Here is a 24,252-nt window from a genome sequence, read left to right on the forward strand (position 1 = left end):
GAGCCACCCCGAAATTTTGCTTGTCCTCTGTACCAGTTAAGGCCTTTCATCACTGCTTAAGTTTAGTTTTTGACTCATTTCCATTTATTACATCATATCGAATTGTACAATATAAATACAAATAGGTTGAAATAACGATGAAAGTAATTTGATATGACATGAATATTTGCTCTGTCATCGCGTTACCTTCCAAGAAACAGCGTACTAACAAACGTTCTTCTTTTAGTAACACCCCTATGCACCCTTAAGATGTGGAACTTTCAATCTTAAGGCAAAAAGGGGGCAAAAAGATGCTCCCAGCGAGGTAATGGTCGAACCTCATTTCTTAAAGGGTAGACGTGCATTTTTCTTTATTGTGACTGATGCAAAACTAATATAAGCACCTTTTTTCATCCTTATTGTATAATGTAATTTCATGGAAAAATATTCCTTCACACGTATCTGATCTACTGAAATACTAATATAAAACACAGTGCTCATCAAAACCTATCACAGTCATGACAGAGTTGAACAGCAATAGGGATCTCGTATATTCTAAGATTATTCCGTAAAGAAATATTACTCCGACAAAAAAATCAGACTTTGATGACCAGAATGAGAGATTTGAATAGTTTATATTAATAACCCACAATTATAATATAAAAAACATATCACATAGGTGAGTACCAAACAAGCTATTGAGCAATTATTTCATACAGTGTCATATTTCAAATCCATTGCCATCTCCATATTATTTGAGCAGCGGTTGAGACAGGAAGTTGAATATTCCACATCAGGTAACAAAAAAACCTCGATCTTTCCTTTGTACTAGCAATATTTTGCTAGAAGAAACCTCTTAATTCTTATAAAATTCAGTAATGATCTATGCTGCCTTTATTTTCTATAAATATCACAAATCATGAAAAGTTAAAACTAATCATTACCAGCCTGGGGTCTTTCATGATGTAAACCATATATTAAACTAATCGTATATAATATTAAGTAACAATTGAGACAGATACAATCATCGTAAAAGGCTATGCCTTTGTAAAGTACAAGGTCTTCTTAAAGTGAAAATGAATGGAAGTCAAACAATATTGTTTGCAAGACATCAATTTCCTTCGGAGATGAATACGTAATATAAAAAGAGCTTTCTCAATAGTGTCAAGTATCTAAAGATATTTATTTTACGCAAAGTCTTTATATTTTTTCAACAAGTTCAAAAGATTCCTGTTTCATTATTACGTTTATTACACAACGCAGCATCATAAGAAGGTAATATTGATATTGTTGCAAGCTCAAGAACCTTGATGATGTAAAACCAATCTGGGGCCCGTAGCACAAAGCTTAGCAATGATCGTAGAATATTTTCTACGATTGATTGCATTGGGTACAATGTACAATCAATCGTAGAAATCAAGGGTAATCAGTAATATTTGTGTTACGGAACCCTGGACATCACAGCGGTACCAATTGACACAGTGAAAAACGATTATTTCATGAGGCTACATAGTTTCTTTTCCAAAATATGAATGGAAAACAAATAAAATGTTGCCAATGCCTAAACTTCCATTTTCAGAAGAACACATTCCATTTACGTGGGCTGTTTTTAAGGTTTTTTTTATCCTACATCCAAATCGAGAGCATTTTCGATTCATGAGTATGAACACAGCTGTTGTTCATGTTTTATTGTTTTGAATATTCTTACTCCACGCTGACATTTTCCGAATTATTCTGGGAATTGCACGGGTAATTAAATGGAAATAGAATACTTGTAATGAAGTAAATAAGAATATAAATCACACGATAAAAGGACCAACAATTACCACTAATATAAGTTTTTAACAAACAATGATTTATAATAAATTTTGACGCAGCCCTCTCGCTATTTAAAGAAATTCATTGTCGACAAGGTCATCTTAGATACTTCATCAGTACGATTTGGCCTCGATAAAATATCAGATCAAGAAATACAGTTTATTCTCACATGACTATAATCAGACATATTTATACCTTTATCCTCCCATCTCCCTCACAGACTCAAACAGCCAGCACACACTCACTTACGCGCGCACACACACGCACACACCCACACACACACTACATACACTTACTCACGCACGGATATACACATCCGTATATTTGGACCTCACGTACATCCATCTCCCATCCAATTAGAAATGATTTTATCACCGAGTATTAGCACCTTTCGTCTAATTACCTTTGATTTTTTTCATCAAATTTCAGTTAATGCATTTCAGTTATAGATTATGCAATTACACTATTCACTCACGGCCACTCTGAAACACACCCGCATCAATGTACTTATTCAGGCACTTCTCATATTAATTCGGAAATGTTATTTTACGTTCTTCGAAACAATTAACCAATCATTGAAAGAAATTATTTCATGTCAAGCCCAAACATTTTAACTGTTCTTCTGCGGGATCTTCACAGTGACCTAAAGAAATGAGAGGGAACAAAACAGTGATGGTTAATAAGATTATAATGGAAGACAATTCAGAGTAGGTAAAAGTTATGTGTCTTTAAACTGGTTGACGATGATGCTCATCTTTTTTTTCATCCGTGAAGGGGGGGGGGGGGTAATTATCAATTCACTTCATAATAATATTCTAACATAGGCTGCTGTACGTCCTATATTCTGATGATATGACAGGAATTACTACATCTCTCTGACGGTGATGACGATTTTTATTTCTTTTTAATGAAGTTTGTATTGCGTCGTATGTGCTAACATTCTGAAAAAAATACTTTACGTCGAATGGCAAACGGGAATAAGGACGGAGTTTTAAACTGTAAACGTAAAAATTGACAATCAACAATAAAATGATAGTGGATCTCACTTACAGTTTTGACTTCCGTGTAGGCTTCCAGACCATACTCGCCTAGTTCTCGACCAGTACCAGACATCTTGTACCCTCCAAAGGGAGCCATAGTGCTTACTACGTTGTAGCAATTGATCCTTTTGAAAAATGAAAATAAATACATAAAATTTATCGGCAAATTCTACTTTGTACTTACATTATAGATTTTGCATCCCTGGAAATGTTAAGAAATTACTCGAAATAAAAACTTGCGTATAACAGATTCATCATAAATATCTTCTTCACAGAATTAATATTCGGCATTATCATCTCCAAACAACTAAAAGAAAATTAACAAACTGCGGTAACAAAGTCATAGGAAGCAATATATATCGGTAACTTTTCACTTTCTTTCTGTCTGATCGCTTTCATTTGTACCTTGTTTCATTTATTTGTTCATGCTGTTTTTCAGATCAAAAGCTCATCTAAATTTTCATCCTATCATGGAGTTACATGAACAAAACTATTTTGAAAAGCAAATTTCAAAGAGTTCATTCTGGACTATGTAATAAAATAAGACTACAGCACATTAATACATTTAGTGAGCTTTCTGTTGAATAATGTTCAAGTTATTATATTTTGTGGCAATAGGTTTCTGCATGTGCAGCACAAATTTATTCAAGTTATTAATAAGAATTGTATAACATCAAAACTCATTTACTTTGTCGGTGTTTTAAACCGATTGCAAAAATATACCTCCTAGCCATTCTTGATTGATATGCAGTGCATGTTCATGACACACAATCAGAAATGTTTACTAGTCGAATAACAAAATAGACTTGCATGGATTTCTCAAGAAAACAGAAATATCTTTAATTTCATTCCCAATTTACTAAGAGCTATGATGGAAATTCAGATACATGTAATATCAATCTAATATTTCAAGGTAACGAGGATCTCAAAACGTGATAAAAATCAAAGTAAAGTCACTTTCCTGACACGATTTCAATAGTGTCACATCCGCTATTAAGTCTGAGGGCGTATACTATCATATTCTGCATACACGCCACCCCCTTATCTATTTGTTGCACATTCAGTATAGTTCAATACAAATCATAATCATATCATAATGTTAGGATAAACTGGAAGCACTATCGTCATCAAAATATCCTAAGCTTTCCTAGACGTTACCACCTGGTGGGTGTTTCATAAAGTTGTTCATAAGATACGAATGACTTTACGCACGACCGGTGATCCTTTTTTGTGCTATGTGATATCCCTATATAATTTATTTATGACCTAAGAACATGTTCCAGTCGTGCATAAAGTTCTGTGTAACTTTACGAACAGCTTCATGAAACACCCACCTGATACTGTAGGACCATATTGATATGTGGAAGTCACGATTTTTTAAAGATCAAAATTAGTTTTCCAGGATAATTTAGTGCATGAAAAGAAATTTATTTCTGGCATCCGATTCTTCACGTCCATATATATGATATATCTGGTTGGTAAGGTTCGTGAATGAAATAATAACTCGTGGATCAAGCTTTATTTGTCTTGATATCAATTTTAAGTAGGTGAAAGATGAAGCACCAAGACTGGTTTCCCTATCAAAGCTGAAGGCTCTATCTCACAAAAGAGGATAAGCTGGATCATATTCCGTGTGCACCTATGATCGATTTAAAAAACCTAGATAGTGCGAGGAATAAACCTCATCCATAGAGTTTGAGTTTAGTTTGTAAATGTAAATTAAATCAAAAACCTGTTACGTTTGCGTCATTCTATTCCTAAAAAATGATTGAACTATCTGTTAGCAATCACGATGTTTGGTCGGAAAACGTGATTTTATCATGATTTCAAGTATTGGAGTTGGAAGATAAAATAAATGAAAGGAAAAATACATGGTCTTTCCAAATGACAGTTAAGCACTCAAATATAACCTCTACAATTTTTCACACAGCTAAATCTGTTTGGTTAACAATTAACCTGCCATTTTGTATCAAATGTGATATAGATTTAAATGTAACTCATTTTTGTTTCTTAAAGATGGTATGATCATATCGAGTTAAAGTATCCCATATCGTAATATCTATGAGAACACATTCAAAAACACCCTTTTTTAAATGGTCAGTTCTGTCGACCGTTACAGTGTCCTGAGTTTAAAACAAAATGTATTTTTAGAATTGTCAATGCTATTGAAATAATTACTGGAAATCAAACTAAAAATGTCCCAAATAATAATATAATGTAAGTATATGAAAATTATAGTCTTTGACAGGTCTTAATGGTATGTTCTTGTAACGACTGATTCATTTAATTTCCAACTTGGTGAGAAAAGATATGTATTTAAAACGCTTCATTACAATCATTGGCATCCCTATAAACCAACTATATGGTTATAAAAAAAAATCCCCAAATAATACTTTCCTGAGGTGGTATTGCCTTTCGCATAAGCAAAAATAGTCTAGAAATCAATCATCACAATGCATGAACTTGAGCATAAACCTTATCTAGCTATTTTGCATTAGGCCACCGGTATTTGTCGCGCATGGGTTGTTCATGAATGAGGTTTTATTACGAGATTTTTTTCAGCATATGATGTCATCCTCTATTACATTCTTCCGGTTTAGGGAACATCCTCAATACAAAGAGATCTAAATCTGATTGGTTTGGATGAAAAATGAGATTGATATATTCCCAATTCCACAAAATTCAAACATGACTCTCATCTATCCCTTACGATTACACGGACAATACCAACAATGAGAAAATACACAATTTCATTAATGGCATGATTGAGAAAGAATAAGATTACAGGCTCTTTCTGAATTGTCAATGTTGCGGCGAGATTTCATTTCCTAAATTGAATGATCGTGGGAGGATCCCGCTTCTCATGTCAAAGACCAGTTGGAGCGAGTGATTTGAGACGTGAAAGAGATGTTCATTGACTCGATTTCCTTCTTCATCAGTGTTCTATAAAACCTTGACTGGTCTTGGAATTGTACAGCGCCCCGCTCCCTGATATTTTAACCTTACAATGGTTACATTAAGTAGATACTTAACAAGATTTTTCTGGAAAATTTAAAAATATTACAAGATAGAGGCTGTAATTACTGTAATAGTTGAGGATCTCTCATTGCATTAACAACCCATCTCCATTATGTTCATGGTTAAATTAATTGCCTGATCTCGCGAGTAATAATTGCGAGATATCTTTTATACACACATAACCATCGAGAGGATTGGACGCTATTCGTGCATACCCTAATTTGTTTTTAGAATATCCCCATTCTTCTAAGATCGTGGATGCTGATAACAAGAGTGACAACAATAAAGATGACATCTCCATTGAATCTTATCAAAATTTGCTATCTAGAGCGGATATGAAACGTTGCCGATATCAAGGCCGTAAATTATTTCTTTCTCGAATAGTGATCATATTTATTTTTTTTCTTTTGTTTTGAAATGAGATTGCGTTTTTTAAGGGAATGCTTGTTTAAAAATTAATAGACTGAAGTAATCAATGAGCCGTGTACTACAGTACAAGAAATGAAAATCGTTCAGAATTTATCATCTTTATCACTATCATGATTATCATTAACCGTTCATTGTTATGACAACGGCGATTGAAAAAAATGTAAGTGTAATACATGATTATACCACTCGTCTCAATATTTCCATTACCATCTTTAGAATACAAAGACTGCGATTTGTAGGAATTACTCCTCGTAATTTGAATATAATTAGATATGTTGGTAGAAAATCCATTTTGACATCGTGTATAGGCTAAGTTGATACACAACCTTCAAACATAATACAGTACCACTTATGATGAGGAGATGGGTACCATCTTCATTCGTTCTAAATGATATCTCCCATACTGCAATGAGATTATGAATGAGTAAACCACCCGAGTTGCTTTAAAATATTGGGGGTTGAAGTTATGTGCCTGCGCCTGGCAGTATTTAAACGCGCGAAGCGCTCCCTAATATAATAGAAGGGAAACTGTGAAGCTATAGAGAGAGGGTGTCCCCAATTCCCCACGAATCTCCATTGAATTTATTAAAAGATAGCCAGACTGTAAGCTCGCTAGAATGAAAAGAAGGGTGTGGCGAGAAGGTCATAGTCTTTCTCATCCACAAGTGAAGTGCAGAAGGTTTGCAGTTTATCAAGTTTACAGAGAAGGGAGAATGGACCATAGTATACAGTTCTGAGTTCTGGTTGATTCCGAAACTTGACTGTGTTGCCATCGAGGCTGAAAAACTTGAAAGCCTTATTTTAATAAGGGAAAGACGAACTGTCGTACTATCATTTCACATCTTAATTTTGACACGTGATCTACGCCCACTTTGACTATCTTCAGCTTAGCCTCACTCCATATGGTATAAATTCTAGTTCCTCTACAACCAGTTCGTCTAAATGTCATTGTCATAACAGTCAAGTTACCATCTTTTATAATTTCCAATTAGGCATACTCATTTCGTCAAATATCCCCTGGGGTCCGTTGCAGAAAGAGTTGCGTTTAAACGCAAGTCAAAATATCAATCGCAAGTCCCGAATGCGCGCTGTTGATTGGTTGAAAATTAAGTTGCGCATGATTTTTAGAGTTGCGATTGATTGCAACTCTTTCTGCAACGGGCCCCTGGTCTAATAACATGTGCAGTCCAGTCGGAAAATTGCCATTACGTCCATTGCCATGTCGTCTAATCCCATTCAGTCCAATGAAATTTCGTCCAATAGCCATTTATTGCATCATACAATATTAATTGCACTCTTATGCACTGTGGCTGAGTGTTTGATGTTTGCGTGCATGCGGGGGGAGGGGGGTGCACCGCCGACCGAGCAGGGGAAAAAAGACATAAACTTGATGTATATTTAAAATCCCCAATTTTTCTTTTTCAAAGCAATCCAATGTAATCAGATATTGTACCTTTCATATTTCCTCTTTATCACTTACTTTTCTGTCACTTTTGGGAACGGGGGAGTATTCAATTTTTTTTAAATTGAAATGAGAACTAGTCAAATTGGGCAAAGTAAATATCGTTCAATATATCTAATATTTCGGAAACCTACATTTTTGGGGGGTTAAGGCACCGCTTCGCGCACGGAAACACAGTCAAATATCTAATTCAAATGCAGATATTAGGAAAAGAAAAAAATATATATCAATCAAAATCCATAACACATCAAAAGGTGTAGAGTATGTTTCGAAAGAATTTGCGTGCTGCTTATTACATCGGTTCTTCCCGAATGGTAATGTAGTAAATTGATGCCGCCAACCCTATTGACTTGGTGGCTACCCACAAATTACGATTCAAGAATCGCATTTAGGAACTTTCCCCGCAGCATTTATCCCCCTTAATCCTAATATGTAATTTAAGAAGCAGACCCTTGTGATTTGACTGAAATTCAATGGTCTCTCATGATGATTTTAATTTTGGTGGTTTTTCAGCTGGGATTGCGAGAGGAATCTTTTCTATGAATGGATATCGACCTCCAAAGAAGGTTCTAGTAAACGTCACAAGAAATTAGGAAACTGAAAAGGGCGTTTTGCTATTTCTCTAGAATGTCACAAATTATTTTAGGGATCCCTTGAGATTAAAAAATATTAAAAATACTCTCAGGGAATTTGATAGTGGGCTATTGAAATAATCTATTTTGTTTATTTCTAACATTCTTGGATATAATAATGAAACAATATTACCACTATTAATAACAACAACAACAATAATAATAATAATATATAACAATACATACATACATTCATAAGATTTATATAGCGTCTTTCCATTTTGATTTAATGATAAGAGAAGAAAAAACACTAAAACCTAAAACGATGGGGCAATGCTTTGTAAAAGTTACATCAATAAAATAGATTCAGATATCAATCGAAGTAAACATCAATTTGAAATTCAATAAATACCCCATAATTCATCAGTTCAAAATTGCTTGAAGTGATTATGCATGTATGTTACCAATATCACATACTTGTAGAACACTGTTAGTTAATTGAAAGGCGAGTTCGACATAACATCAACATAGTTGTAATAGAACCCAAAATTTTGTTAAAAATATAAGTGAATTATTGGCGAAAAAGCACAAATGAATGACTAGGATATGGATCTGTATTTTGTTAATATTATGACGTCACATATTACCATCAGTACTAGCCCATTTATCGTATGCTATAAATTTTATTCATATGGTCCTTGTAATAGGCCTACACGATATTTACAAATGGCCAGTGTCAGGAATCTTTTTCTTCACATTTTCTTTTAACAGTTAGATAACTTTGAAATGGATAATGCGTATTGTTTTGATGACTGCAATCTTAAGATATCGAAAGCGATCGATAACAGTCACTGACGCGTGACTCTCGGGAATTGCATATATTATACTAAAGTATCATGATGGAACGAATTTGCCCTGAAAAGAACGAAATAATTCATAATACGTTAAGAGGAAATCCCCAACGTCACATTAAATAGATTTCCGGGTTTGATAACAAATAATAAAAAGTCTAAAAATGCAAAGGGAAGAGTAAAACAATCAATCCCCCTAAAAAAATAATAATAACAATAAAATGAATGAATCACTGTACCTGAATATCATAGGGAACAATTATTATATATTGGTACGATGGTACTCTCGGCCAATTTTTTTATTAATTTGTTTTCCCCAAATAGTTCAATTGAAAATGTATTTAAAAAATCAATAATACAATAGAATAAATTCATAAAGAAATATTGGCAAAAAATGATACATTGCATTTTTCAGTAGATATTGACTTTCTACGAGGCCAAATTGGCAGAGAGAGTTATTAATGAAATTTTACTTTAAAAAATGAAAGGATTATCAAGAAGACACGAGTATATTCAAATAAAAATACTAAAATGATATCACTGGTGGTACATCACTATCGTGGGTAGGAAATTGTAAATGGAGAGCTATTGCTCGGATCGTTCGGATCATTCCCAATACAAAAGGGGAGAAAAGATGATAATGACTGTCGAATCGCAATAGAACGAAGGATTCAAATGAAAAGAAATCAGGGTTAGATATGAACATGCTGAAAGAAAGGGCAATGAATAGGATTATTTCAAGATATAGAAAGGATGCTTTAGAATAAGATGTTCCAGTAAACCTTTCTCATTTTAGCTGCTACATAACAGCCTCTAGATGATATTCATTGTTTCAAATACTTAACGCCAATTCTTAGAAGAAAATTTAGCATCAGTCGCAACAACAATCCCGACAAAAGAACTCATCGAAGAAAAAAATCTAATCATATCTGAATAGAAGACCCCGACTGAGCCAGATTTTTTACAAGAATATATAAGCGTTTATAAATATTTCAATCCAGTGTATCATATCTATGGTCATTGAAAACAAAATTAAGATTTTCTTTACTGAACGAGGATTATGAACGAATGGAGAATTGGGTCATATAGAGAACCAAAAGACTGAGTTATTAGTCTATATATCATTTTCTGATGATAATTAAGAAAATGTATGGCAATATTTAAGTTGTGAATGTATCTCTAATTGTAGTATCTCAGCTAGAGTTTATACTTTACAAATATAATTACAGTGAGGTAAAGCTATATCCCCATCAGACCCACCTTCCCACTAAAACCAAAGAAAGTGCATTCGAATAACTGATTTCATAAAACATTGTAATCAGTGAATACAGACTAAATTTAAGCTCTTTTAAATCGGGTGGGTGTTTCATAAAGCTGTTCGCAAGTTAAGAACGACTGGTGATCCTTTCTTACGCACAAACCCCTCGCCCATTAACGTTATCATGTATTACATTTTCCACAAGAAAGGATCACCAGTCGTTCTTAGAATCGCTCTCATCTTGCGAACAGCTTTGTGAAACGGCCCAAAAAAATCATGGCTCTTCCCTTCTATTCACAGGTGTCGCTTGAAAACTCGTAAAAAGTATACCTTTTCTTGTTTCACGAATAGCGTGTGAAGTGTTGTAAAAATGCCCCAAATGAGAGGAAACAAAGGCATGCTTTCGAGAAAAGATGGCAAAAATCGAGGAAAAGGGATATATTTCTGGATTTCATATGAATACAGAACAAGCAGTGCCTTCTGAGTCCATTATATTTTTCGTCAAAGAAACGTTGTGTAATATATTTCAGCAAGTTCATTTTAATATTCATAACTTTTCATCCGTTATTCTTAATCAAGTCATTTTTAGTAAAATAAGCAGTATCTCATTCAGTTTGCATTATATGTTTTGGATTTTCATATGCAACAAATGCCTGTTTTCTGACGAAATAAAATGAATAAATCAAATATGTCAAAATAAATCCAAAACACTGTATTTCACACTGAGACACTAACCACCACTGTCCCTGGCTAAGTATATTAAGAGCAATGACACGGATCAAACTAAAGTATATTAAATTTCTATCATAGATTTGCGAGGGTATATTGTTACTTTAGTCAAATGTTTAATTATATTTTCAATACAACTTTGATTTGATTTGCTCCTGAGCAACATGTTTTTCAAAGTAGTTACTATTTGATGGTAAAATAGTTAATGAAATCCATGGAAGTTAATTTCATGAGTTTCTTTTGGTGCAGCATGCAGACTTTCACGCATAATGCTTACAATTTGAGATAATCTCACTTTGAAAATGAATAATTAACGGGTTTACTGATTTGGATTGCTCCAGCACTGTACTGTCGAACTGTCACAATCAAATTTTAGCTTTTTTCTTATCACATACGATTTATTGGAGCAAAACATGTACTTATTTACTTGCAAATGCAAAAGAAAATGATTTAAAACAAATCAAACTTACCAGACGGTTCCCGCCCTGAGCGAATTAGAAACGTAGAGGGCCTTGTCGATATCTTTTGTGAATACAGCTGCAGCAAGCCCGTACTCTGTGTTGTTGGCCCTGTTGATCACTTCATTCATCTCACTGAACTTAAAGATGCTCTGCACTGGTCCAAAGATCTGAATGAAAGAGTCAACGAGGGTCAGGCTTAAAAGGAATTCTGAGTCATAGAAGGTGATATGAAATTATATGCGTGGTAAAGGGATTCATTTACAAATTTTATTTGCTCTTTTAATGCAGGTAAAAGTCACTATTTCTTCTGAAAATGACTTTGTTTTCGTCAAATCACTCAACTATATATATATAATATATGTATATAAGACCTATTAGAAAATTAAACATAGCTGTCTAAGATGGGGGGGGGGCTCAAACATTTTGGTGAGAGGTAAAGGGTACACTGAGGCATCAGCCATCCAAATACAAAATGTGTTTAAATGAACATTCAGTTTATGTAGGTTTGAAATATTTTAGCATCCATTAACATAAAAGGACCAGTATGAATCTAACCTTAAAGGGAAATACAATACCTCTTCTTTAGCGATTCGCATGTTATCATTTACGTCTGTAAACACTGTTGGTTCAATGTAGTAACCCCTGTCCCCATGGCGACTACCTCCTGTTGCTAATTTAGCTCCATCTGATTTCCCGCTTTCAATCAAACCCAAGATCTTCTTGAACTGCTCGTCATTGATCTGAAAAATAAAAAAATATATTTACAATCATTTTTTTGTTTTGTGCTTGTTAGGCGAGTGATTTTGGCCAGTAGCATAATCAATAAACAGAAAGCAAAGGGGAAAAAAGCGTTGCAAAATGGACATCAAAATTTTCCTGTGAACCTAGAATCCTTTTATCCTATTATCCTATTATTCATACCTGTGGTCCCTGGTTCTTGCTCATATCGAAAGGATCACCGACGGCTTTAGCCTTAGCACGTTCCACGCTGCGTTCTACGAACTCATCATAGACCCGGTCCTCAACGAAGGTCCTAGATCCAGCACAACAGGCCTGGCCCATGTTCCAGAAGATGGCCGAATGACTCTGCTCTACCGCGTGCTCAACTGGATGATGGAATCAGGTATGACAAAATGTATCGGTAATTGTATATTCACGATTCAACCAGATAATAATGTGAGCTATCATCAATTAATTTAAGATGCAATCGAGAATAAAATGAGAGACATAGGGTGTACGATCATTGAAATGTCTATTATTCAGAGTGAATATCATAGTATTAGACTGGAAATAGAAAGTAATGACATCATCAAAAGAGAATACCGAAGGATCTATGATGTCTCCACGCAGGTCTCTTCATTATTACAATGAGTTGATGGTTAGAAACCTCGAACAGGTAAGATGATCAAAATAAGATCGAGAAATTCTTATCACAAAAAATAATACTGGATAGGCTTATATATACGGCTGATGATTGATAGGTCTTAATGTGGAAAAGATAATCAATAGTTTAAAGAAACGGATTGCATAGTATTTTTAAGTAACGAGTATAGCTTGTTTCATCATCGGCGACAACTAAAGGTTTATTTTTCTATTTTTGCAACACCAGAAATACTAACAATTTTTTCTAAAAAAATATACTTTTTCAACTTTACACTAACGTTAACTAAAAATTCAAATAGTTTGATTTTTTTCAGACGAAAACAGTAAAATCAAAGAGGTAAAAAAAACTATGCTCATCTTACTTAACATGTTTACTTATATAATTAATAAGTTGGAATAAAGTCAATTTACATATATTTTAGGAGATGATGCAGTGGTAAGAAAAATAATATTATTCAAGTTGTATGATTCAGTGCAGTAATGAGCAAAAAAAAGAAAGCAAAATGAAAACGAAAAGTTTGTGTTAGAATTTGACATAATATCAAAAAGATAACCTTACCCCCTCTCCTATCCTTTCCTTTTCCTTTTTCTTGATCGTAGAACTTTTCTGGGGGAAACATAGCCCACAAGCCCCCACCGTTCTGTACGATAGTTTAATTAAAGAAAAATTATCAAAGCTTACGATCCGCATCTGCAAGGATGATGTTGGGACTTTTTCCGCCAAGTTCAAGGGTGACCTTCTTAATATTCGATGCTCCTGCTGCTTGCTGAATGATTTTTCCGATCTACAAAACCAAAGAAGGAAAGGATTGTGGTAGAAAAGATTCGTTTTTAAGAGAGTGAATCATTTATTAACAAAAGACATCTCTATACGCGAATGCACTTATACGCCTATCTCTCGGAATACATAATGGGTGATTTCAAGTACGGTGTTGGCCTTGGTGTTGGTGTTAGTGTTGAAATTTGGATTGCTTCCCCTAGCTCCAAAAACTTATTCAGAGTTTGTAAAACTGATCCAGATCACATTATTGACATCTCAACAACTAGTGAGTGACTTTTCGAGACCATCTTCATTTTATGTTTAGTGTTATAATCGTGTATACATTGACCTAACACCAACACCAAAAGGTCAACACTGAACTTGAAATCACCCAATGTCCGGCTGAATTCATTTCATTGCTTACAGTGGCGGATCTACGCCCCCCCCTGGACTGCCCATCTAAAAAAAAAGAGTAATGACCTATACCAGCCCCAAATCACCTTAATTTTATAGTGAACCCCCTCTTTTCCTGTAAAAAACAATTCCCGGTACACAAATGACATTCATTTGGTAGAAGAGCATTTTTTTTTTGGCTTGTCAATATTCTCGGTCAAACTCCCTCCTTGAAAAAAGAGCTAGATCCAATCAGGGATGATATTGTGGTTTAGGATCTTAGGCCTATTTGATGGTTATTCAATTTGTCTGCTAACTTTGAAAGAAAACGAGAAAGGTAAACAATCCTTAAAACAATATTACAATCTACTAATGAAAGAATATTATTGCTACATCCATCAGTGCACGTTGAATGGAAAAAACTGACTGGTCAATGAGATTTTGATTATCATAATTCCACCCTCTCGGGTTATCAATGCACGTTGTCGTCTTGGGGTCGGGAAGTGTCTTCCAGTAAACAGTAAAGCTGTCATTTTTAATGGTTTTGTATTTCTTACCTCTGTAGATCCTGTAAACGCAACCTTGTCAATGCCTGGGTGACTGGCGATTGCTGCACCAGCAGTAGGTCCATATCCCGACAGAACATTGATCACTCCTGGTGGAAATCCAGCCTGTAGCATCAAACAACATAAAAAACACTTTTAGTTTATTTAAAAAGAAAGTTTAGTTTTGAAAAGAGAAATCAGTGTGATGACCAATATACAACCAATTCAGTTTGTTAGTTTTTTTGTCATTACATATAACCTAATCTGCAGACAGCTTTTTAAAAATGATTTTCTAACAGTATACGGTTTTGATATTCCTTGGAGGATATGAATCTTTAATTTCAGTCATTTTTTTTCCTTAATCCAAAGATAATGGAGTCAATATGCAAACTAGTTATAGAGAGAATAAGAAAATAAATTACAAAAGATTAATATACCGGTATAGTAATTAAAAAGAGGGAGGGAGAAAAATACACTTTTAACATAATTATTTATTTTATTTTTCACTTATGTTACTCTTATCAATTTCCCCCTTTCCATCACACAATCGATGGACTTAGGACCCGGATTTAGGAATGGTAAATTGTTCTCGTTGATAGAATCTAACATGCACAAGATAAAATAAAACTAAACTAAAATAAACAAAAAACCTTATTAAAACCAAATCAGGTCGACATTATCTTTCCCTCTGAAAATCTGACGATAACCACAGCAACAAAAATCCTGGATTTACCGTTTGTAGAGCCACGGGCCCCGTCTTACAGAGAGTTGCGACTGATCCAATCAATTGCAACTGTATGGAAATCCATTAATACCACAATTTGTCTCCTTAGTAAACAAATAAGATCTCAAATGAATCTTCAAGAGAACGATGAATATACATCATATCTAGAAAATATTTTGAACAAACATGCATTTTAAATGATGGTATTGGTGACCGTCCATAGATGTGATTGATCGGATCAATCGCAACGGGGCCCTAAAATAATTATTACCTCTTTGGCGAGTTCAGCCATGTAAAGTGCAGTGAGAGGTGTCTGTTCTGCTGTTTTCATCACGATGGTGTTTCCACAAGCCAGAGCAGGAGCCCACTTCCAGGCCAGCATCAACAGCGGGAAATTCCACTTTAAAAATACAGAATTTGAAAATTTATAACATTGATAATTGTATTGTTTTTAAGTAAGTTGATGTGTATTCACCGTGAACACAAACTCTCCATGGGGGGGGGGGCAATGGCATGGTTAGCGTGGCATAAAATTCTGCATAATAACAGCTTCATATTTCAAGGATATTGAAATTTGGGTTGGTCAAAGGCGTGTCCGGTACGTCTTTATGGAATGGTTTCTGACAACAGGGGCGGATCCAGACTTTTCCAAAGAGGGTGGGGGCACATTTTCCCAATGGAAATTGGACAAGCAAAAACAAAAAGAAAAACAAATTCTCACTTTCAAGGTGGGTCACGGGCCGGCTGTAACCCCTCCTCCTTTGGATCCGCCACTGTCTGACAGAGTAATTGGTTTGAGTAAATATTTACAGTTCAGTAGACTAATACCCGTTATCCTGTGTCATCATTAAAATGCCACCTCACGAATAGTTGACTTTGAACAAATCATTATCAGGTCATGAGAGGTTTATTTTGACCAAACAAGGTCAGTATATTGCAAATGTTTAGAAAAGGTCAAAATAAAGTAAATAAAACAAAACAATAAATAACTCGCCGAAAGTATAAATGAATTGAAATAAGAATTCAATAGACCTTAAGAGGCCTATACTCGCAGGAAGTCACAGCTTTATACAGTTCCCTTGTAATACAATGTAATGGTGAGAAAATAGCCAAGAAACAACCAAAAAAGCTTAAAGTATGTTTATTTTATTCCTCTCGTTCCTCTCTGCAATTGGATTTAATTATTCTTTAAGAAAAATGTGACACATGTATTTGCACTTAAATAATTTTATAAGCATTGTATTGAAAATGATTTGAACATTCAATAACACTTTATCATGTTTAATGACTTAGAAGAATAATCGAAACAGGTACACCTATTCTAATAAAGATTTCAAATATCTCACTAAGGATTCTTTCGTTACTTTTTACATTTAGCCCTATCTACTTTGTTATATTTTTCCGATTCTATTTGTGAATCCCTTGATTTCGCCAGAGTGAAACTATTACCATGGAAACATTTTGGGATAAATTGTCAGTGGTCATAGAATCAATGCCAGCTCAATATAATAACACTTTATTTTTTTATGAGGTCCAGGATGGCGGGAACTTCCGTAATGCTGCCAAAAACATGTTCTTCTGGTCATATGGTATTCATGTAACAACTTCCCTTTAGAAGATAATGTATTTCCTGTAGAAATATGACCTACATTATTGTTCTCTCCACCCATTATGTACATAATGTGTTTAAAAAAGAGACAAAAAGAAAACCTTACAGGAATGATCTGCCCGCAGACGCCTACTGGTTCATGCCTCGTATATGTCATGAAATCTCCATCTAAATTTATGTAAAAATGATAAATGAAAAACAAACAAAATTCATTACAAGGAGCGACATATAAAAGGAAGTGTCTCTGATATACCCCCACATTGTCTCCCTTTGAATAGATGATATCTGATAACTTTAAATCATGATTTTTTTATCAATATATTTTGCGAATCGGTGCACGCATTAACCATGTTAATTTCCGATACACCAATACCACATGCAGGGGTACAGTTTATTATCATGATAATGATCCTGGTATATATTCACAAAAGACCCTCCCATGACAAATGAAAACATAAGGCATGCAAACATGACAAGCACCATTGTTACTTTATTTGAAATTTGGACTCTCGGAGTGGGATGTAAACATCGTATGACTCGGAAAGTTGATGTCAATAGATTTTCCATAATTACTGTATACGGTAGCAGGTCGAGGGGTTTACCCCCCCCCCCTCCGTTGGGCTCCACCAAAAAGGAGGAAAGAGGGTCAAACTCCAACACCCTGCAGACAGAGTCACGCAAGCAGTGGATTGGCAGGAGGGTGGGGGGAGGGGGTTGAGGCAGGATGTCGCATTACATCGTCATTGGGTCAAACCAACTACAGCGAGAGCTAAAAGCTAGGTCCGCCACTGGTGTAGAATTATTGGACCCTATAGTAACATCATTGGCAACTTACCAACAGGAATTGTTTTCCCTTCAATTTTGTCAGCCCATCCAGCATAATATCTGGTGTGAGGAAGTAAGAATATAAAGCATCATCAACAACGAAAAAGAAACCAAGAACATTTTTAAAAATGCTCATTTCGAAGTGGAAAAAAGGTAAGGAAAAAAAGAAAAACAGATAACCCACACCAAAAATTTGGGCAAACTTTATACTTTCCATCAACAAAATGGGGCGTGTCATCTCCTTTCATTAATCATCAATTATCAGTTTCGTGTTTATAACATTTAAAGGTTTGAAGGACACTTCGGAAGTAACCTTACAGTATATTGTATAATCAAAATTTTACACGGCAATTAAACCCTCAACTTTTCTTTCACTCAAATTTCGATTCATTTAGATTCCCCAATACCAATGTCAATTTTGACAATTTGCCGTGTTTACACAGAAGATACGAATGATGTGTTTAAAAGCTTTGTAAATTAATTGCCATTTATCATGTCCCTGGAATACCCTTGAGTTACTTTCGATGCATTTACCATCCAAAGTGATTCGAACACTGCATGTAGTTCACGATTAACATGATAGCATCTGGAAGTTTCCTTCTTACAATGGCAGAGAAATATACAACCTGGTATAATTTAGCAATGAAATTTGTTTCGCAAAGCAGCAAGTTGAGATTTTTTTACACATCCAGCTATTGAAAATATCACATAGTGGTTGCATATATATAACCTAAAGTCTGTTCATAGAATATCAAGTTAAAGCTATCGGTGATCGGAAAGAAAGAAAAAATTTGTTTGTTTGTTTTTTTTTTTTTGGGGGGGGGTTGCAATGCTTGTGTGAGAGAATAGTTTAGGTGACACAAACCTGAGTGTTGCTACAGACCCTGGTACATCAATGGTGAAGGAATCTTGGTATGGTTTACCGTTATCCAGAGTCTCCAGGCTCTTACAAATTAAGTACGAAAACATAACGAAAAAAGAAAAGGAAAATTCGCCATCATGGAAATAGGTACAGAAAATTATTTCAATTCAGAATCAATACTCGCAGATCTACATTCACAATAAAATGGGTTTTGAGAAATTAATAGTTTTCCTCCGATTTATGATTTCGGCTCATTTGAACTGTCTGCATTCGACATTATCCTCTTTGACGACCCTCTTTCCCAACCCATCGCCTCCGCGGTACACGAAGATAATGACTTAACTAAAAATGTCTTCAGTTCTGTACTTGAATAGGCCTATTTCTTGGTTGTTTGATTGTTACATAATAAATCAAGATAATGCACAACTTATGCAAAATTAAAATGGAAATAATAACTTAGTACGAAGTACTTTTAAAAGGTAAAGACTGAACACTTTCAGAGCCGTTGATACAAAGGCTTTATCCTTCTTTATTTCTTTGGATCTTTTAGAGAGTCGGGGTTTGAATTTACTCACGGCGAGATATGCTGCGTCCCTCTCCATTAAATCAGCCAATCTGTTGAGGAGTTTACCCCTGTGGGATGCATTGGCTGTACGCCATGGGGATCCAAGCCTGAAAGCTTCACTGGCTGCAGCATAGGCAATATCTACATCAGCCTGAGGAAAAAAGAAAACAAAACAACAACAGAGATCAGGGCACGTTTCATAAAACTTGTTTAAAAATTTCAATAACAGTTTAAAACTACTGAAATCATTCAATATGATTTGCTGATAGTAAACATGTAATGAGCATTATGCATTTTTTCCTTATTATTGTGGGAAAAAGTAGTAGGCCTACGGTAAAGTACTTTATAAAGAGCAGCACTACTAATACTACTACTACTACTACTACTGTGGTGGTGGTAGTAGTGGTAGTAGTAGAAGTAGTAGTAGTGTAGAAGAATCTAATACCTTGTCAGCCTCGGATACCTCGGCAATCACTTCCTCTGTGGCGGGGTTAATGGTAGGGAATGTTTTACCACTGACTGAGTTCACCCATTCATTGTTGATAAAGAGCTATATAGAAAGAAACACATGACAAGAGCATAAAAACCTTGAAACATAAAATTAACAATAACCACTTCCTTTGGTGCAAATAATTATATTGATCAAATAGCTTAATTCACGTGTGATGCTATATGGCAAACCAGAAGTGAATAAAGAATAGCTACTTCGTAACTTGACAATGCTGTATGCAAAACGTGTGGTTGTGGTAGTGTTGGATGCTTGATCTTATAGCATTTATGTGGCATGGATCTTATATATGCCCTATTATTATCATTAATACCATCATAATTTCATTATCATTATTATTGACAGGATAAACGAGATCATGGCTATATAGAGATGCATTTCGTAAGGAAGATTGAGCTCTAATTTGACGAAAAATAAGTGTTTTATGACTAAATAATAAAAAACAGAATTATCCTCTTCCATTATTTCAACAGATTTATCTTTCAGAAATATATTCTGGTGTCCGTGGTTTCGACGATAATTCATTGTACTATCACTGTCGATCTCAGTGATAATGAGAAGCTAGGTATTATGGTAATTCAAACAAATAGCAAGGAAGTGGCATGAAAGTTATCATTAAAGCAATATTGTCATAAAAAATCATCAATCCATCCGGATGACATAAAACAGAATACACAAGGAAAGTCTGATCACATTAACACAATGTTAAAAGATCAAGGAGCACAAATCCTATGCTTAGCGCATAGTTACTGACTGCTATTTCAGTAAAAAAAAAGAAATACCACGATCCTCTATAAACATAAAAATTAAAAGAACCCAGTTTCTATCAATAAAACCAAATTGACATGACAACTTTATCCATCAGTCAAATTTTAAGATTCTTAGTCTAACTGCAAATGTGTTCCGTTACGGGTTTCAATATTGGATTCAGAATACCAGTTAAATTATTTTTTATCAGACCTCAGGCTTAGGGGACCAAACAACGATAGATAAGACTTGAATTATGTCGAATGATAAAAATTATGCACCATGCAGCTCCATTCTCCGGACTTGATCCTCATGCTAACTGACATCAATCTAAATAATCACAGTGATTCGGGTGCTGGCATGATCCGCTGATGAGGTGTAATACTCATTGTTACTGTTGTAATCATTTGAACTTTGTTTAATCTTAACTGATGATAACTTGTTATTCTGAAAAGATTTAGTCTGGACTCTGCTAGACTACGAGTAACTTTGGGAAATATTCCAATTCATGTATAATGTTGAAAACCCGGAGTGGGAACATGGTAAGGCAGAAACAGATTCTAAAGCAGATTCTGTCAAGTTCAAGTATGAAATATGACCATCAAAATATACCACATGACCTCGTCTCCAGCGTCGTCATGTTTGTACTACTAAATTTAGAACATTATTGTCACAGACTCATGATAAAGAGCGCTGTTGTACATGTTTTGCTACGGAAACGTCGTTTGAACATACTGAAGATGCTATCTTTATAAGTTTTGTTTTCTTTGAGTTTCCAAGTTGGTACAATGTCAACAAAACCTGTCAAAATGGTCAATGTGCCTGTGGATATGTGTCTAACCTAAAAAGGAGGACAAGCATAAACAAATCATTGATTAGAAACTACATGTACCACTTTTTGTTAGGCCAACAATTATTTTAATCGGATAACAGACATAACTTTTCACCATCAGATTGGTTATTTTGACCAATACTTCTTTAACCAATATAAGATAAATTGAAGATATCAGTCTTGAATTGAACTCTCAAGGAAAGTTAATGTTAAGGCAAAAAAAAATTTAAAAAGGAAATGACAGTAACTGAAGTGATAAGCAGAAAGGGTCAAAAAAAGATATATGCCCCGTTTGATTCTCAGTCCAAAAATGGAGTACTATAATTTATTCGACATTATAGGTCAAACCGTGCATTGTGAATACATCAACCAGGGAATACTCCCTGCATCAAACACACAACGTGATCAGATCACTTTAATTGCTTTAATAATTTCGCACCAAATGATTAGCCTCGTTGTTTAAAGCCAGGAACTTGGACATGCAGGCAAGCAGTATGCACTTTATTTCGTTACTCTATTGAATTTTTTTTTAATGAAACATTTTTTTACATACATGTAAGCTACTTTTATCCCGGCTTTTATCAGTGTAAATTTTGATTTTTACTTCACAAACTTTCTAAAATTATGGACCTGTTCAAATTATCGAAATTCATGGGTGGGATATGAATTTTTTCCCTTTGGGTCTAGTGGAATAAAGCTATTATAAGTCTATAAAAAATTGGCGAATTGATCAATGTCACATTGGTGGATACATGGTAAAAAGACTTCTGAAACATCCTTAACCAATTAAGGTTTTATACGACGCGTCAGCATACTGACTGGTCAATCAAAGTTTAGGACATCTTTTAAAGACAGTACGGTCATTAATGACATGATTGACATCGCCTTCTTGAAAGGCGATATTTTATCATAAAACACTATAAGGACTGCTGTGTAATATTTACACAAATGAAATTGGACAGTACTAACCTTTGAGAGTTCTTGATTACTTAGCTATATTGATAAGCCATTCTTCATCAAACAGGCACTTTGGACTTGTTATTCACAATAAAGAATATTATGCTTAGCAAGCATGATTTACTCGTTAGGTCAGTTCATTTTTTATTACAAGATTATGGTAAATCCTGAGTTTGAGTCCGCAATATATTTAGATTTATTCATTTTCCGTTCACAAAGCACAACAAAATCAAACAATACATAGTAAAATTTAAAGTACAACATCAATCGAAATAAGGTATAAACAATGAGAACTAATGCAAACTAAAGTAACTTTGACTATAATAACTATATAAAACAGAACGGAGGGGCTTGCCAAGAAAAGCGAAGTTTGTATGGGAGGCAAACCCCCGTAACTTAGTTTCAATACGTATATTTGGGAATGGGCAGGTGAAAGATAAATTTTGCAATAATTAATCGACACTGGTACTAAAATTGCACTTATGAAAGTCTTAACTACCCTTATTTTTCAATGTATATTTTAGCTCCTAATAATGACTTAAACACATGGTCAAAAAAATCAGCATGCTCATGAATCGCTCTAAATACCGTCACGCGATGGAAATAATTTCCAGAAAATGAAATGAATTCCTTACATACCAGTGCAGGAGACAAATTGTAAAATGACGGCACGACGAAATAGTAAAAATTACATGACTGAGGCGACACGAAATGAGAGTGAGAAGAAACGGGGATTTTGTAATATTACGGGATTGTGGAAAATAATAGGATTGCGCTAGGGTATTTTTATGACTAGTGCTGGGAGGGGGGGGGGCAACCTACATTTCTCAATTAAATTACAGGAGTGTTATATAGAGTTTATTATGACCAATAGCTCTCTTGTATTTTCTCTCCCTTTTTAACCACTCGAAAATTCACAGGTGCGGCCGCCCTGCTTGTCCTAATTGTCCTCTGTAATAATTTTCAGGCGGTCAGACATGACATATGGCGCATAATTTTGTAAAAAGCTGCGAGCGAGCAAAATATGTTTTGATGTTTTTATTCAAAAATTATATTTTGTGACAGATTTCGACATATTTAGAAAATACATCGCATTTACCCTTTTCCTTTCTTTTCTTCCTTTTCTTGGTCTTCACAATTTTGGGGGCCATCGCCCCAACGACCCCGTCGGAACGACAATGTGCCTGGATGCCTTTTCAACATTCATTATGATTATGCATTCAAAACGAATAAATCTTTCAAATAACATTTTCCACCTTGACATTTTCGTTCACAATTATCTGTTTCCTAAATGAGTTTTTTTTTTGCCGTCGAACCTCAAACAGCAACTGCATAATAATAAACCTGGAAAAATACTGCCTGCTCAGAACTCATAGTAAACATGGTTAATGAAATTGTTCTGTGAATGGATATGAAGGGAATACGAATGATCAAACGAAATTTTCACTGTATCTATATGACACATTCATATTCATCACAATATTCCCTCCCCCCCCAAAAAAAAAAAAAATTAATGAATAAAATGGTCGAGTAACACAAACGAGAACTGTTTTACTTAACACCCAGCTTCACAATTTCAAATATATAGTATAATGCTTGTCTAGCCGTAGGATTTCACTTTTTTTCCTGCTGCCATGATTTATTGCTTAGTTTATACATACCTTATTGTATATAATGTCTGGATTCTTCTGTGGCGCTGGAATAGCAGCCACTGAATACCAAGCCGTCCTCATCAACGTCTTACTCGCATTGTAACGGGCGGATGCCGTCGCTGAGATCACTTTCCCAACAGAAAACATGATGGGCAATGATGTCGACGTTGATTTTGCACAGGATGAAGGAAGAAAAGAATGGCGACGACTGACGAACTGTTTGCAGTAGCGACCTCCGGGCAGAGTGCCAGCCTTGTCGTTATCTTGTAGATT

At 34.9% G+C, this 24,252-nt stretch overlaps 1 protein-coding gene across 1 annotated transcript; it reads right to left on the minus strand.

Annotated features, from left to right (window-relative positions):
- Positions 1-595: 595 nt before the first annotated feature.
- On the minus strand, positions 596-24,252 carry LOC121423422 (aldehyde dehydrogenase, mitochondrial-like). The gene is made up of 14 exons (XM_041618760.1): positions 23,989-24,252; positions 19,729-19,833; positions 19,294-19,434; positions 18,722-18,801; positions 17,867-17,916; positions 17,138-17,199; positions 15,694-15,822; positions 14,711-14,824; positions 13,683-13,785; positions 12,539-12,723; positions 12,193-12,357; positions 11,627-11,784; positions 2,848-2,962; positions 596-2,440 (listed from the first exon to the last, which is right to left on the minus strand). The coding sequence occupies exons 1-14, from the start codon at positions 24,124-24,126 to the stop codon at positions 2,408-2,410; spliced, it is 1,578 nt and encodes a 525-aa protein (XP_041474694.1). The 5' UTR covers positions 24,127-24,252; the 3' UTR covers positions 596-2,407.

Source organism: Lytechinus variegatus, chromosome 1 (genome assembly GCF_018143015.1).
Source record: "Lytechinus variegatus isolate NC3 chromosome 1, Lvar_3.0, whole genome shotgun sequence".
Lineage (NCBI taxonomy): Eukaryota > Metazoa > Echinodermata > Echinoidea > Temnopleuroida > Toxopneustidae > Lytechinus > Lytechinus variegatus.